Here is a 16,831-nt window from a genome sequence, read left to right as displayed (position 1 = left end):
CCCAGGACTGCGCCGACTCAGCACCAGAGCAAGCCTACCCCTTCTACCCCCCAGGCGGCGCCCTCTAAGGAGCAGCACCCAGCTTGCCCCGCTAAGCACGCTAAACCGCCTAGACGTCAGGGCCCCTAACCAGCGGCCTGCCACTCGACGCTATCCAGCCTCTTGTCACATGGGCCGAGGCCTGGCAGGCCATCCCCGGAGTGTCCAAGTGGGTGTTGGGGATAATAAAACACGGCTACTCACTGCAGTTCGCCTGAAGACCCCCACGTTTCCACAGGGTGAATCCCACCTTGGTAGAGTCCGACAACACTCAGGTCCTCCACACCGAAGTGATGACGCTTTTAAGGAAGGGAGCTATAGAAATAGTTCCTTCCCCAGAAAGCGGCTCGGGGTTCTACAGCCGTTATTTCCTTGTCCCCAAGAAAGATGGCGGTCTCAGACCCATCTTAGACCTCAGACTCCTGAACCTCTCCCTCATGAAACGGACGTTCAAGATGTTGACATTGAAGCAGATCCTCACTCAGATTTGCCCCGAGGACTGGTTCTTCTCGCTGGACCTGAAAGACGCTTATTTTCACATCCAGATAGCCTCCCATCACAGATGATTCTTGAGATTTGTGTTCGAGGGTGTGGCTTACCAATATACAGTCCTTCCCTTCGGGCTGTCTCTAGCTCCCCGCACTTTCACGAAGTGCATACACGAGGTGCTTTCCCTTCTGAGACAGATGGGAATCCGCATTCTGAATCTTGATGACTGGCTCATACTAGCCCAGTAGCGAACCAAGCTAGACCACCACAGATCCATGCTCCTGAGCCACTTAGAGTGCCTAGGACTCAGGGTAAATTTTGCCTAGAGCTCACTGCTCCCCAGCCAACGCATTATGTTCCTGGGAGCGGTTTTCGACTCAGTCCATATGAGGGCGATCATATCACCAGAGCATGCTCTGGTACTTCAGCAGCTCACGGCCTCTGTCAGGAACAAAGCCTGTTTCCCTCTGAAGTTTTTTTCTTATGGCTTCTGCCTCAACAGTTTTGCAGCTTGGTCTCCTACGAATGCGGCCCCTACAATACTGGCTGAAACTCAGGGTCCCACCTCATGCTTGGCGGCACAGCCTGCCTAGCAGCCCTGGAGCCTTGGATGAATCCTGTTTGGTTCAGTCGTGGAGCACCCCTACAGGCGGTTTCCAGAAGGACGGATGGCCCTCTCGGTGAGTCCTGCATGCCTTGAGTTTGGGCCCAGTGACTCGAAGGTCATTTTAAAACCCAGGCATGGCTACCACCCTTAAATGCTCTCGACACCGTTCAGAGCACAGGTAATTTCCCTCTCAGCTCTCGCTCCATCGTCAGGTGAGTGAGAGCTGGATTTACTCTGCCCACTGAGGGCTTTGAGGATATACATTGAGCGGTCACAGCCGTTCAGGCAATCTGACCAGCTTTTTGTCTGCTTTGGTGGCCGCATCAAGGGGTCTTCAGTCTCAAAGCAATGCCTCTCGCGTTGGATAGTCAACGCAATCGCTCTATGCTGCTCCTCTATGAGCCTTGAGTGCCCCATAGGAGTAAGAGTCCACTCCACAAGAGGAATGGCCTCTTCATGGGCCTGGTCTAGTGGTGTCTCTATCAAGGACATCTGTGAGGCGGCCGGCTGGTCCTCGCCATCCACTTTTGTCAGATTCTATAACCTGGACATCCCGACCTTGCATGCTCAAGTCCTTTCGGTTTGATACGATGGCCTCTATAAGACTCCGTCATCATGCCACCTCCAGGGAGCTTGCTCCCTCTAGTAGTGTAGCGTCAAGGGTTCGATGGCTCCGGCCCTCTCACTTATCCCCTGGACCCTAAGGTGTTCAAGATAAGTCTTGTCGTTCCTTACCGTGGCACGTCGCGGTTGAATTCGTTCCCCATACACAGTATGAGTGAAGTATCGAAGGGAACGTACTCGGTTACGAACGTAACCTCGGTTTCCTGAGATACGGAACGAGTACTAGCAGATTTGGATTGTTGGTTAAGAAGCAGGTTTATGTTCATTTGTGATTATTAAAGTAGATATCATGCTTCCTCAAGAAAAAGAATAGATTCCTTACCTTTAAATACAACTGGTACTTTATTTCATTCTCTAAATTCATATTTCAAAATCTTTCAGCTATGACACACAAGTCTAGATTCACAGTAGGGGCGGTCTTTCTTTTTTGCAAAGTCATGGTTGCTTCATTGTCTGCCCATGGGCAACAGAAAATTCCGTTCTGCCTCCATAAACCTACAGTACACAACAAACTACTTCAGGTAACATGACGCACCTGTTTTAGTCTCACTCATGCCTTACAGAGATTATTTTTCAAATTTGATCTAAGAGTGACAGACAAATAAAAAAATCTATACACAAACAAATTAGTGATCATATGTTCAGTGTAATTAACCCACTATAGTACAATGTTGCCATATAACACTGTGATTTTTTTTCTTTTTCTTTGTGTATGGCTAGAATTGAAAGGGAAGATAAGATTTCAATTCCCAGGGTTGCCCCTACAAGGAAAACAAATTATAATTTGTCGGTACATTTTTATTCTCAATCAGTTTTTTGTTCTCTGCATCTTTTCTAATTAGATGTTGTTTACAGACCAACATTTTTTAACCTAAAGTAGTTTTACAGTAGAGAAAATGTCAAGTATATATACAATTTAAACGACATTGGAATTTTAGTTATGCCAATTCTCATTGGACGTTTTTTTTTTTTTTGATAACAGTAGCATTAGTTGCTAACTTCATGCTATGTTTTATGGAAACAACAAACAGCAAAGCTGCTTTAAAGAACAGTATTAAATAAATAATGATGATCCACTTAATTTGTCTTTTTAGTTGTTGCAAGTACATTCATGTATCAATCTGGATAATAAACAGGAATTCATTTAGAGGAGAAATTGACTATGTTTCATTGTGATAAATGAGTTTAAACAATTTTTCACACGGTTTAGACAATATTTTAAACCATTACATATTTTATTAATGGTAGTAGGCTAACTGTTGTTTTTATGTGCGTTTCCCACTTTTAAAACTTAAAACAACTAAGTAATGTTTTTTGGTTACTTTAGAAATCTTAAGATTAATCATGATTCATATTTTAATTAAAATTAAAAGCACCTGAAAACAAGCTTGTGTATTCATTGTTTTAGCAGAAGTAAAAAATAATAATAATAATAATAATAAAAAAAAAAAAAAAACATCATAATCGGTGCTAATTGTACCTGCGAGTCATGGGATCTCGTGATAGCCCACTAATGCATTACAGCATCATTTACCTGTTCAGGTATACCCCGCCCACAAATTACAAGACTATTTACAGTGGAGCAGTGACTGGATTCTTGAGCGTGCACACACCAGCAAAAACAAAGCCACAACAGTAGCAGGAGCATCCACCGAATTTCTTTCGAAAGGTTTTTTTTTTTAACAAGTTTTTGTGTCTTCTTTCTTTGCTTCCCCGTCGCTCTTCATTGATTTCGCTACTTATAGTGAGTTTGTAAATCTCCACAGATGTTTCTGTATGTTATCTTTTGCTGTGTCGGCGTCGTGCACTGTTACGGTAACGGACTTGTCAGCGCAGCGTGTGACTCTATGACGCCTGTTCACGAGGGTAACAGCGCTCAGAGCACCACTGCTCCGTTCAGCATCACCGCCGACAAGACCACCTTTAAAGAGGGAGATCAAATCACAGGTTAGACTGCTTCTGCAACTATTTTGCTTTGAAAACAGCTTTCATAGCTGTTTAGGGAACAACATGTATTTTTACCTCATGAAGTTGCAGTTCAAGAATGTAGACAAAACTTGTACTACAGTATAAAACGATAGAACTGTTATGCAAAATTGTTTTATTAAACGAATACTGAATAGTATGCTGAAAGACAGTTTTCCCAGATGAGAGGTCAGTTCTACAATCAAGGACAATTGTCACTACAAAAATATCTATTTATAGTTTTTCAGTTTACAAGATTTTATTTTGTTAAGTTATACCTGTATTGCTTATATTGTTACTTAATGTTAGCTAATGCATTAATGTTAACAAATGAGACATAATAAATTACCACTAAAAAGTTACCATTAAAATAAGTTTATTTTGCAGTATACTATGTTTAAGTTACTTTTAGAAATTAGTTGCTATTATGTTATAACTGCTGATACTATAATGTATTTAAAAAGTACTGTTACTAAATGTAATGTAATGCATTTATGGTATTTATACTACATGGATTTATAATTTATAATCATATTATGTTGAGTCACTATTGACAGTAATCTGAAATGTCCAGTATGTAAGGAAGTTCCACTGTTTCTTCTTTCTCAGTATTGTTAAACAGCCAATCAGGAGATAAGTTTGAAGGGTTTATGTTACAAGCACGTCGAGTTGGTTCTACTACTCCCATCGGCACTTTTACTGTGACAAACAGTAATGCGCAGCTCCTCTCCTGCCAAAATGGAGTTGCTGTGAGTTTTTCTACATTATGTACATACCTGTAGTGTTTGGTGCAGAAGAAACACAAACAAATATATTATAGTATATTATATTATGCCATATTATGCCATTTAAAGTGTGACACTTGAGGCTTCTTATATAATTTTATTTTTATATATTATTTCATATCCATTTTGCTAATAAGCTAGTATGGGATTACATGGATGTTGCCGTTTTTTATTATTGTTATAAAATACCATAGGCAAATTATCAGAAATTCCCCCATTTTTATATTGTATTATTATTTATATTATTCAGAATAGTGCAGTCTCTCACACATCAGACAATAAAAAAAGTTCAGTTGATGCTAAATGGACAGCCCCTACATCTGGACAGCTTGGCGATATAGAATTCAGGTATACTTTTTTATGTGTATACTTTCTTAAGTGTGTTGTTTATCAGTTGAATGAAACTTATACTTTTTTTTCTTTTTTATTTATATTTCTCTGTGTGATTTGGAATGGAACATTTGGTGTTGTTTCAGAGCCACATTTGCAAAAGGTTTTTCTACTTTTTGGGTTGGTGTCAAGAGTTCTACTGTGGTATATAATGGTACAGGAACTTCTTCTCTAACCCCAAATACTCCGACTGTAAGTCTAGCTTTTATTTTAAACCTAAACAAACATGAAAACTAGGAAAATGAATTATGTATTTCTCTGTATGTTGTTTTATATTCAGCAAGAAATTGCTCTGTTGATTTCAGGTTTCATCAAATCCTGATTGTGGGAAAACCAAAGTCTGCTTCAGTCAGCCCAACAACTGTGACCCAGCTGCCAACACAGGCTGTTACTTCATGGCAGTCCAGACAACATCTAACCAATCAGAAATGAGGATTGAAATGTTTGGCCAGGCCAGTGGATATCTCGCCATTGGGTTTTCAGATGACCAGGAAATGGTGAGATATCAGCAGGTCTTTTCTTCCTTGTTTTGCCTGAAAAATATTTAATATACAAGCCTGCATAAAATGGGAACTGTGTAGAACTCTGTGTGGGCCTGGATATCAGTTATACAGTATGTCAGTACCGTACACTATAAACATCCAAGTAGGCGTCGGACACATTACATTTTCCCTGTAACATGAGATCTACATTTGCTGACCTGTGTTGAGTGTTATCTGAAGACCTTCCTCTGTCAGCACTGACTAATTATGCATTCCACAAAAAACATCTGCAAACCCTAAATATGATTTTGTTTTCCCAGGAACAATGAGACATTATGTTCATATGGTTTCAAAAAGTTTACATTTTCTTGTTTGTATTTTAGGGCAATGACGACATCTACATCTGTGGTGTGGACAGCAGCGGCAACCTCCAAGTGCAACATGCTTTTTCTACAGGAAAAACAGCGCCAACTATTCTCTCACTGGTACATTCCTCTTGTGTGCCACCATTTTCACCTGTTATGTCATTAGATGTCATCACACATATTCTATATGTTTACAGGTGAATGTGACTGATATAAAATAAGCGTTGACGAATGGAAATATCAATTGTTCTTTTACTTCTCGTAATGCTATTAGCACGGGAAGTAGAGCAACATCAGCTAGCGAGTACTACCTCATGATTGCTGCCGGACCCTCCACCAGTCAAGGTCTGTGGATCGCGTTGTAGCATTATTTTAGTATAATTTCATATTGATCATTGTGACGAGTGGGGCGGGGCCGAGGGACATGGGAGCGAGGCCGGGGGAGTGATTGGAGATGAACTACACCTGTTCGACCCACCGGTCTCGAGGCCCATGGAGGAGATGGAAGGATATAAAACTGGAGCGACGACAGTGAAGGACGAGAGAGGACCAGGCCTGGGCTTTTAGTTGTGTTTTGGTTTTTATTTTATGCGCACCAGTCGTCCGTGAGGGGCTGGTGCGCTGTTTTGTGTTTATTTTGTTATTAAAATATTTTTGATTGTCCGCCGGTTCCCGCCTCCTTCTTCCGGATGAATAGGAAGGTTTATTCATTACAATCATTTTTTTGTTTTATTCAGAAAATACAATTATTCTTATAGTAATATTAAATTATGTAATTATAGTAGTCAAATACAGCTGTGGTCAAAATTTTACACACACTTTGCAGTAACTGCAAAATGTTATTTTATCAAAATATGCAATTGTCCTGAACAGCTAAACTGCCCACTGTTCCTCAGAAAAATTCTCCAGGTCTCACAAATTCTTTGATTTTCTTTTGATATTTGCATATTTTGCATATCTTTTCACACTGAGGACAAGTGAGGGCAAGGCAAATTTTATTTAAAGAGCACAAGTTTAACACAACCGTAGTTGCTCCATGGTGCTTTCAGAGTTAAAAAAAAAAAAAGCGGATAGAAAAAGAGACATAAATAGAGAAAAAAAACAAGTATCAAAATCAATCATCATATATAGCCAATGCAACGAGGCAAGGGCAGGGGAGATATGATCCGTTTTCTGTGTTTCTGTTAACAATCTGGCTGCTTCATTTTTAAACCATCTGTAACCGAGACAGTTTAGATTGCTCCTCCAAGAAAGCTATTGATTGGTTTCAGAGGACATGTAATATACAGTATATGGTGCACTGAATGTATGGACTCTTACGATAATTATATGGAGTTTTCTTTTTTAAAGCTTGACTGTCTCTAGTCATTGTATGACATGAGCAGCATGAGTGTTCTTTAAAAGATCTGAGTAAATCATGAGTAAATGATGACTGAATCTTCATTCATTTGTAGGTAACATCCAGATCCACACAAGTCGATATGTCAGTAGTACAAAGGCTAATTTACAGGTTCCAAGCCAGGTCATTACAGATGATGAAGAATTCCCAGCGATTGTTAAAGCCCATGGTGAGTACGTCATGAGAGACTGCATCTGGATCCACATTAGGGCATCATATCAGCATTCTTGTGGTCCTAATGATACTGATCTTTTCCAGGCTGCCTTATGTTAATCTCCTGGATGACCACGGGCAGTATAGGAATGCTAATAGCACGCTATTTAAAGGGAGTTGCCAAGGACCATGGTTGCTGCGGTAAAGATTTTTGGTTTATGGTAAGTTGCAAACTGTTTTTACACTCTTCACACTGCACAAACCTTTCAAACTGACTGCAGGATAACATCTGATCCATTCATTTATATGCTGTAGTCAGGTTTAGTAACCCAGTTTCAGATTACATAAAGATTTACGCAAATGTTTTTATTGCATGCAATGTATAAATTTTTTAAATGTATGCAATCAAACCCATGACCTAGGTGTTAGTGTCAACTTTTATGCTTAAAAATCACAGATGAATTTGGCTGGATCAGGAGGTTTTTTTTTTCGTTTTTTTTTCTTCTATAAACTAAATAAAAGAAAAGGCCAGAGTCTTTCCCATTTGGTCCGATTTATCTAGCTCATCAGGTCATTTGTAAGTGTGTCATGTGTCATGTCAGCATTATCTGTTTTCTTCATATCTCTTTTTCTTTGATAAACGCTTTGCAGTAATAATTATATGTGCAGTTACTGTGAACAAGATAAGATAAGAAGCTAGTCACGGTGTGTGAACATCATTTGTCATTAACTACCTTTCCATGTAATATAACATTTAACAGATTACAGCCCAATAATAATAAACTGTTCTATAAATACACAGATCATTTTGAGTAATTTACATCTGACCACAAAATCAGCAATATCAATGATTGGACTGGATGTAGCTAATGTGCATCCAAATTGTGCTTTTCATCTGTTTTAATAAATTTTCATTTGAATGCACATTTTTAAGCATCATGTAATGTTCTTATAGACCTTCAATAAGTTTAACCTGGTAAATGTGTTAAAAATAGTTACATATGATGTATGTCTTGTTCCAAAGGCCCACGTGTTTCTGATGGTGCTGTCAGTCATTGCCACGGCCATTGCATTCATCCTGGTGTTTGCTTATGCCCAGGATTGGAGTGGGGTAAGCTCAAATAAATTAAAGACGATGGTGGCTAGTTGCCTAAAGACAGCAACAACAGCAATATAATGACAATGAATAGAATGTTAAAAATGGAATGACAGAATTTCCTTTTTTTAATTAATAATTTGGCAGTCAAAATGTATAGTGAAAACACTTCCACATGGATATATAATAGAACTATATAAAGGGTTTTAAATTGAAATGCTGTTAATTTCAGATGTTTAAAGTGTAGTGTCTCTTGTAATTCAGTGTTTTATCTGTGTGTGTAGGGGGCTCATCCTGTCCTGGGCTGTTTGGTTATGATCCTCAGTCTTATTCAGCCCATAGTTGCTGCTTTCCGATGTGAGCCACAACATGAACGGTGAGAGAAACTTCTAACCAAATAAGAGATGCAAAAACGAGGGGGAAGCATCACTATAATCTGATGGTTTTCTTTGCAGGAGATTTGTTTTCAGCTGGGCCCATTCCTTCATTGCTTTAGCTATCAAAGGCCTCGCAGGTACGACAGCAACTTTATTATCTTCATCAATGTCTAACATTTCCTCAGAAGAAAAACAGTATTTATTTTTTTAATCTGTGACACAGTTGCTGCAATTTTCACCGGTCTGGCACTGTTTGAAGAATATGTTGAGGATGGATGGATGTTGAAAGTTATGGGAGGTTTTGTTACCTGGGAGGCTGTGATGTATATTCTTCAAGATCTTAACTTACGCGCCAAGAAAAAAGGTAATACTACATTCACAGTAGTATAAAAGTGTTTTATATATATATTTATTTATATATATATATACGTATTTTTATTTTTTTTAAAGATATTTTTAATTATTATTTGGAAATGTATTATATAATAATATAACGTCTAAATGGTGTGTTTGACCCTTTTTTCATTTTATTTTAGATTCTGAGATTTGCAGTTTCGGATCGGTAAGTCTAAGATGAAGACATATGAGCTTCCATTACATTCTATAGATAATTTAGCAAACTACATATATAATGTGATCATGTAATTTCCATGTTTTTAAAATAAAAATGTGTTTGCTTTTTGTTAGACGAAACCTGAAACAGTCCTGCTTATCCTGTTCATTTTGGGAAACCTGCCCTTCTTAATAGCACTTCTTGTGGGAATCGGCAGGACTTAAATAACCCCAACATTCTATGGCCTTCCTCACTGATTTTGGGTTCACTTTGTGGCTCTTTTGTTGTATGAGTATGTATATACAGTAGGTATCTGTCCAATTTACTCAGTGTTAGTGTTCATTTGGGAATTCAGATAAGCTCTTCATAATCTCTACATTATTATATTTTTTTTCTTTTTAGTTAATATGACATTCCTTATTATTAAAGATTCACTGCTGTGCCTTTGAGTAAGGAAAATTAGCAGATTACTGTACTGTAAGATGTTCATTATGTTAGAAGAACAGTAGTGAAATTATTTTGGGATTTAACCAAAAAAGAGGCCATTTATTTTCTTTCATTTTAATACTTGAAAAATGTTGATTAAAACATTTATGGAATATATTTAAAATTTTTATAAATATTTTTATATAATTTTAGATGTATATTAACACATTATATTATGGTTGTAACTTAAGTGTACAAGGCAACCGCACTCAACCACCAGATGGCAGTGTCATTAAAGGTATTTGTATGCAACAAAAGTCATATTTTTATTGGACATTTTCAGACTCTTCAAGGGATGAGATAAGAATTCTTCTACGGAAATTTATTCATACAGTATATAGATTTATAAATCGGCCATTTTGTTTACTTTTTTATTAATAATTGCTGAAATGGACGCACTAAGATGTACAGATGAATGATGTTAGTTAAACTGAATGACTAAACTAGTTAAACTGGATTAATACATTAGTCCTAAGTATGAAAAAAACGATGTTTACAAGCTTTGATGAAAGATTACAAAAACACAAATTTCTTTTGGAAAAACATGCACAGATTAATTGTTTGCATTAAGACCAGCAATGTGTGTTGTAAACAGTAAACCCATTAAATTCTGAACAGTATTTCAAGTTTATGCCACATTAGACAAAGAAGAGAAAGCAAACTCGTAACTACAGTATTAGGGTTAATGTTATGTTCACCATACAGTCTTGGACACTCCTCATCCAGGATCTAATGTGGATAAGGCGCTCCGGATTATAAGGCGCACTGTCATTTTTTGAGAAAATTAAAGGCTTTTAAGTGTGCCTTATTGTGCGGAAAATACAGTATATATATATATATATATATATATATACATATATATTTATAAATTCATGTTTTGCCATATTTAAAGGTGCTGTATGTAGGATTGACACCAAGTGGTTGAATTGCTGTCCAAATTCAAAATATTTTCACCCGGCCCCTCCTCCTCAGACTTGGTGCACAAGCAGGTTTCCAGATTGATGACACCAGCAGGAATGAGCACACTTGACCATTAATCAAATTGTATATGCTGTGTTTTCTGGGATCTGGCAACCCCGGATGCCGATCTGGGTAAACTGCCGATGGGTTTCATAAACCAAAACAAAGACTGACATTCCAACCCTGAACGCACATTTAAATAAAATGAGATAAATAAGAACCGGACGTCACTGCAGTGTTGTGAACGCGCTCACAACAGACCCGGAAGAGAAGACAATGCTGAATAAAGTCGTAGTTTTTGCTATTTTTGAACCAAAATGTATTTTCGATGCTTCAAAAAATTCTAACTGACCCTCTGATGTCACATGGACTACTTTGATGATGTTTTTCTTACCTTTCTGGACATGGACAGTATACCGTACATACATTTTCAATGGAGGGACAGAAAGCTCTCGAACTAAATCTAAAATATCTTAAACTAAACAAGTTCCAAAGATGAACCAGAGTTCAGAGAGGTATTACGGGTTTGGAACGACGAGGGTGAGTCATTAATGACATCATTTTCATTATTGGGTGAACTAACACTTTAACTTAGCATGTTTCATAAATATCTGCAAACATATTATGGTATTTTTTTATGCTTTAGTAGAGTCAAAAACTTACATACAGCACCCAAGCATCCCAAAATATTTTCAAATCAGACATTGTATCTGAATTTTGAACCATACACAGTAGATCATTTTTTAGGCTTAGTGTTTTGAAGGAATCGTTCGAATAACTGAAACTGACTTTCTATTTTCAAACTTGTATGATTGTTTTGCCTGATTTGACAATGAAATTTGATGGTGAACATTTATATCCATTTTTTGTTATTTTTTTATGATGCTTCTTGATCACCATTGACATTATTTTTATGCAAAACAGCTGTGTGAACAACCTGTCTTACATCTCCTTTTGTGTTCACCAGAAGAAAGAAAAAAATACAGATTTGGAATGACACTGATGACAGAAATTTCATTTTGGGGTGAACTATCTTTTGAAGCTTATCATATGGTTCATCAAAATACTTGTGACTTTAGTTCATTTAAAATCTTTAACTGAATATTTTACTGAAAACCAAGCTCACACAGAATAACTATGGTATTAGTTTCTCTGTGTCTGTGGTTTCTGTGAGAGCCGTTCGTTCTGATGTAATGTCTGTAGCATTAGGTGGGTCTTCCATTTACTGCTGATATATAGACACAAGCGGCACAGCTTTCTAACACTCGGGGAATCACTCCCCTCTCAAAGATTTGGTTTCATCCCAACAACAACAACAACAAAACAAACAAACATGGCTTTCAAATATAATGTTAAGAGAGTATTGGTATTGATATAGACGATATAAGAGCCCGCAATACACGGAACATCTAGCAGGAACATCTAGCAGGAAGACAGAGAGAGAGAGAGAGAGAGAGAGAGAGAGAAAGATAGAGAGAGGGGAGGGGTGAGCGAACATAAGAGGTAAAACAGCGAATGAGGAGAGCAGCAGCACACCGATCAGTCACTCTCCGCTGGTGCACCGACCCTCCATCCAGTCATTAGATCGCCCGTGATTCTGCTATGCGCATCGGACGAGAAGACGCCACTTGCGCTTTGGTTTTGGACTGGTGTTAAAGCTTTAACTGTGCATCACAGGACAGGATGGAGCATTGGAGACAGTGTGCGTTATGGCTGATCAATTGTAAGGTTTTGCCACCGAACCATCGGGTGACATGGGAGTCCGCTCAGGTGTTCGACCTGGCGCAGACCCTGAGGGATGGGGTCCTCCTGTGCCAGCTCCTCAACAACCTGAGACCCCAGTCCATCAACCTGAGGGAGATCAACCTGAGACCTCAGATGTCACAGGTAAGAGAAGTTCTGTTTACAATAATACTGGACGTTAAACTCAATAACTAAAGGGTTAAAAGCACATGCATATGAATATGAACGGCCAACACATCCTACAGTATTTCAAACTTATCCTGTAAACTGTTTCTATTTTGCGTTTTATATGTTGAGGCATTTATTACTTGTTTTACTGTGTATTCTATTCTATGTAATTATATTATTTTTTTATTAAAATCTATTTTCCTTGTAGGTTCGTTCAGTGTATGATGCTTTACCAAGTACTGCTATCGTCTCTATGACCTGCTGTGCCTCAGGCGGCACTAGAGGATATGATGAGCTCGTACCTCACCAGGTAAAAATCTCTGCAGTTATTTTGCTGTGTCTAAAACCTAAGGCTTTGCTACCAATCAGTCAGTGATTAAACGTACGACATATTAGTGCAAAGGTGCCAAGACAACTCTGTATGCAAGGCTTCCTAGTAGGGCTGCACATTTAATCAAATTTGTAATCGCGATTACAATTTCGGATGCCACAATTATGTTATCATTGATGGTTAATTAATTAATCTTTCTAAATCCACTTATGTTATTTTGCATGCTTAATGTGTTTTTTTCTACAAGTTATCTTAAGGGTTATTCCATTGTTTTCATTTTTGTATAAAATGGAATGGTGAGTCCTACCGGCCAATGAGGAGGAGCGGCGTGGGTGTATAGCCCGACCGGGAGGGCCGAGTTGCCTCGACTGTAATAGGTCACGGTGTCAGCCATGGCCACGGGGCTCTCGCCGACGTCCGATGGGAGCTTGTACTCACAGCATCCGACGGGAAAGCCTCCACGACTGTAGAAATGAAAGAGGAGATTTTCGCCGGCCTCCCGCGGGATCTGGATAGTGCATGGTGGAAATGACAGCTTGCGGCTGTAAGGAGAAAGGAAAGGTAGTCTGGCCAGGAGGCTCTCGCCGACATCCGATGGGAGCACACGCATCGTGTGGGCTCCTGCGGGAGCAGACGCTGCTGCGGCGGTGGATAAATATAGATAGGCTCCTGCGGGAGCAGACGCTGCTGCGGCAGTGGATAAATATAGAAGAGGTTCCTGCGGGAGCAGACGCTGCTGCGGCGGTGGAGAATTATAGATAGAGGCTCCTGCGGGAGCAGACACTGCTGCGGCAGTGGAGAAATATGGATAGAGGCTCCTGCGGGAGCAGACACTGCTGCGGCAGTGGAGAAATATGGATAGAGGGTCCTACGGGAGCAGACACTGCTGTGGCAGTGGAGAAATGTGGATAGAGGCTCCTGCGGCAGCAGACACTGCTGCGGCAGTGGAGAAATGTGGTTAGAGGCTCCTGCGGGAGCAGACACTGCTGCGGCAGTGGAGAAATATGGATAGAGGCTCCTGCGGGAGCAGACACTGCTGCAGCAGTGGAGAAATATGGATAGAGGGTCCTACGGGAGCAGACACTGCTGTGGCAGTGGAGAAATGTGGATAGAGGCTCCTGCAGGAGCAGAAACTGCTGCGGCAGTGGAGAAACTGCGGCTTGAGCTGCCTGCGGCTTGAGCTTGCTTCGGCTGCTGTGGTTGTTGGCTGCAGGAAAAGTAGAAGGGTTAGTAACAATTGGTGGGGCAAGCTAAAAAAATAAATAAAAATAAAAAATAAAAAGTGCCTGGGTAGCCTACTGTTTTGCCAGCTTAGCAATTGGTTACCTGGTTTGAAAAAAACTCAAGCCCGGTCCACATTAGTACGTTCCTGCTGGAAGCATGTTTTCCGCTGGTTTTGGCCTTCTGGCCTTTTTAAACGGTCTCCAGAGCGGATAAATTTGGAATGCTGTTCTCGCGTTGTAGGATGGACTGTGGAAACAGGTGCTTTGAAAACGATGAAGCATGTTTAGTCTTGTAAAACATTGTATCCAACCGACTTGGTTGTAATGGTAAAGATGATTGCAGTTTAGAGCTGAAACAACGATTCGTTGCTAAATAACTTTTATTTGCCGTAAGCGGCTCATTTCGTGCATATTTCAAATCTGCGGTGACCAAAGTGTGGCAGTAATGAGCCACCGGAGATTTTACTCAGCCAGTACAGCAGGAGAAGTAGCGAATAGCCAATAGCTGGCCTCGTTTTATGTCACGTGCTTCCCGAACAGCGTCTATACAGCATTCAGCAGGATGTGGGATTACTTTACTTTGAGCATTCAAAAAAGAAGAGTAACCTGTAAACTCTGCACTACTGAACTGTTTAAGGGGACGTTCACATATCGCGTCTTTTGCGCGCTCAAGTTCGTTATTTCCAACACCGCACCGCATCGAGTTAAAACATTTCAACTTTTCAGAATGCAGCAAGCGCACCGCGGGTCATGTGACAAGAACTAACCAATCAGCTTCATCCTTTCCCATAACAACGTTAAAAGCTCAGTCAAGATGAAAGGAACAGCTGATCATAGTTGTATATGGATTTCCATTTTGAAATAAATTTAGTAGCAGAGCTACAGCAAGCGATTTCTTGAGCTGCAAATCCATTTATCCTTTGCTGAAATTTCCGCGTCTTCAAGGAGAGAGCACGTCATGGTTGTTTAGCAAAGGCAGACGCCTCAGGGGCGCTTCTGCCCGAGCGCTTGGGAAAGAAGGAGAAAGCGGCGCGCCTAGCGTTTTCCACGCGTTTTTAGGCGCGATATTTGAACGGCCCCTAAGACTTTCATTTGTGCAGATTCTCCAGTACAATGTTGTTTGCAAATGTTTAGTCGTAAAAGCTGATAACATTGCTTTTTAACAGTTAACATTTAAAGCTTTACAAACATGTTCTGTGATCAGTTTGTCGTTTACCAGTTCAAAATTCAGTCGTGCAGCCTAATTATGACTGAATGAGAGAGATAAATGTTTAAAGATATTTGAAATGCACTTTTTTTCTAAGTATTCACTGCTCTTTTTCACACAGCAGGTTTTTTGTGTGTGTCCAATTTTTTTTTCTGGACAACCTTCTGATGGATTTTACTTTAAATTGTGAGTTCCATTCAGGTTTCATGCCATTGGCACTTTTTTTCGAAGGATTGTTTACAATTTCACAGCAAAAGCTATAAAGCTGTTTTCCAGTAAATAATAAAATACAATGCACTGCAATTTTATTCTGTTTTATCCTTATTCTTTGTGAAAATATGTTCTGAAAGATTCCTTAATAAGCTTTGTTCGGGATGTTAAACTATTTTAGGAGCTCTAAGGACTTCCATGGTGAAAACATTTGATATCTCCTTGTGAAATTTGCTAGAGTATGGGTCAGTGTTTTGATTGCAGAAGAGTTCGACAAAGGATTACTAACACAATAAAACAACTCCAGGTATATTTTTAATGAGGATATGACAATGCAAAATGGTTAAAATCTCTTAAAAATCTATGCTGAAGGATAAAGACAATTTATTAATAATTTACTTGGGGAAAAAACTAAAATATAAGCACATAAACCGATTAATCGTAAAAATAATCGACAGATTAATCGATTATCAAAATAATCGTTAGTTGCAGCCCTATAAACAACCAACAACGATCCTAAAGTAATAGCCAGTTACTTCATTAAAACAGTGACTGGCATAGGAGGGTGTCCCGAGAGGATCCGCGCGGACATGGGGACCGAAAGTGGTAGTGTGGCAGCAATGCAAAGGTTTTTACGGTGTCAGCCATGGCCACGGGGCTCTCGCCGACGTCCGATGGGAGCTTGTACTCACAGCATCCGACGGGAAAGCCTCCACGACTGTAGAAATGAAAGAGGAGATTTTCGCCGGCCTCCCGCGGGATCTGGATAGTGCATGGTGGAAATGACAGCTTGCGGCTGTAAGGAGAAAGGAAAGGTAGTCTGGCCAGGAGGCTCTCGCCGACATCCGATGGGAGCACACGCATCGTGTGGGCTCCTGCGGGAGCAGACGCTGCTGCGGCGGTGGATAAATATAGATAGGCTCCTGCGGGAGCAGACGCTGCTGCGGCAGTGGATAAATATAGAAGAGGTTCCTGCGGGAGCAGACGCTGCTGCGGCGGTGGAGAATTATAGATAGAGGCTCCTGCGGGAGCAGACACTGCTGCGGCAGTGGAGAAATATGGATAGAGGCTCCTGCGGGAGCAGACACTGCTGCGGCAGTGGAGAAATATGGATAGAGGGTCCTACGGGAGCAGACACTGCTGTGGCAGTGGAGAAATGTGGATAGAGGCTCCTGCGGC

The 16,831-nt window shown here is 40.0% G+C and overlaps 1 protein-coding gene, 1 long non-coding RNA gene and 1 pseudogene across 2 annotated transcripts in view; 2 read left to right on the top strand and 1 right to left on the bottom strand.

Moving 5' to 3' along the window:
• Positions 1–126: 126 nt before the first annotated feature.
• LOC132124490 (uncharacterized) lies at positions 127–1,182 on the bottom strand. The gene is made up of 3 exons (XR_009426767.1): positions 1,111–1,182; positions 540–754; positions 127–253 (listed from the first exon to the last, which is right to left on the bottom strand). It is a non-coding gene; the product is annotated as an uncharacterized LOC132124490 (long non-coding RNA).
• A 2,173-nt stretch (positions 1,183–3,355) lies between these two features.
• On the top strand, positions 3,356–10,132 carry LOC132124182 (putative ferric-chelate reductase 1; annotated as a pseudogene).
• Positions 10,133–12,326: 2,194 nt separating this feature from the next.
• The window catches only part of LOC132124186 (guanine nucleotide exchange factor VAV3-like), a 131,739-nt gene continuing 127,234 nt past the window's right edge, over positions 12,327–16,831 (top strand). Inside the window, exon 1 of the mRNA XM_059535081.1 lies at positions 12,327–12,657. Coding sequence (XP_059391064.1) covers positions 12,454–12,657 — 204 coding nt within the window. The 5' untranslated portion in view covers positions 12,327–12,453. The remainder of the gene's footprint in view (positions 12,658–16,831) is intronic.

This window comes from Carassius carassius, chromosome 42, assembly GCF_963082965.1.
Source record: "Carassius carassius chromosome 42, fCarCar2.1, whole genome shotgun sequence".
Lineage (NCBI taxonomy): Eukaryota > Metazoa > Chordata > Actinopteri > Cypriniformes > Cyprinidae > Carassius > Carassius carassius.
The sequence above is the reverse complement of the archived record's forward strand: the minus strand, read 5'-3'. Positions and strand labels throughout refer to the sequence as shown.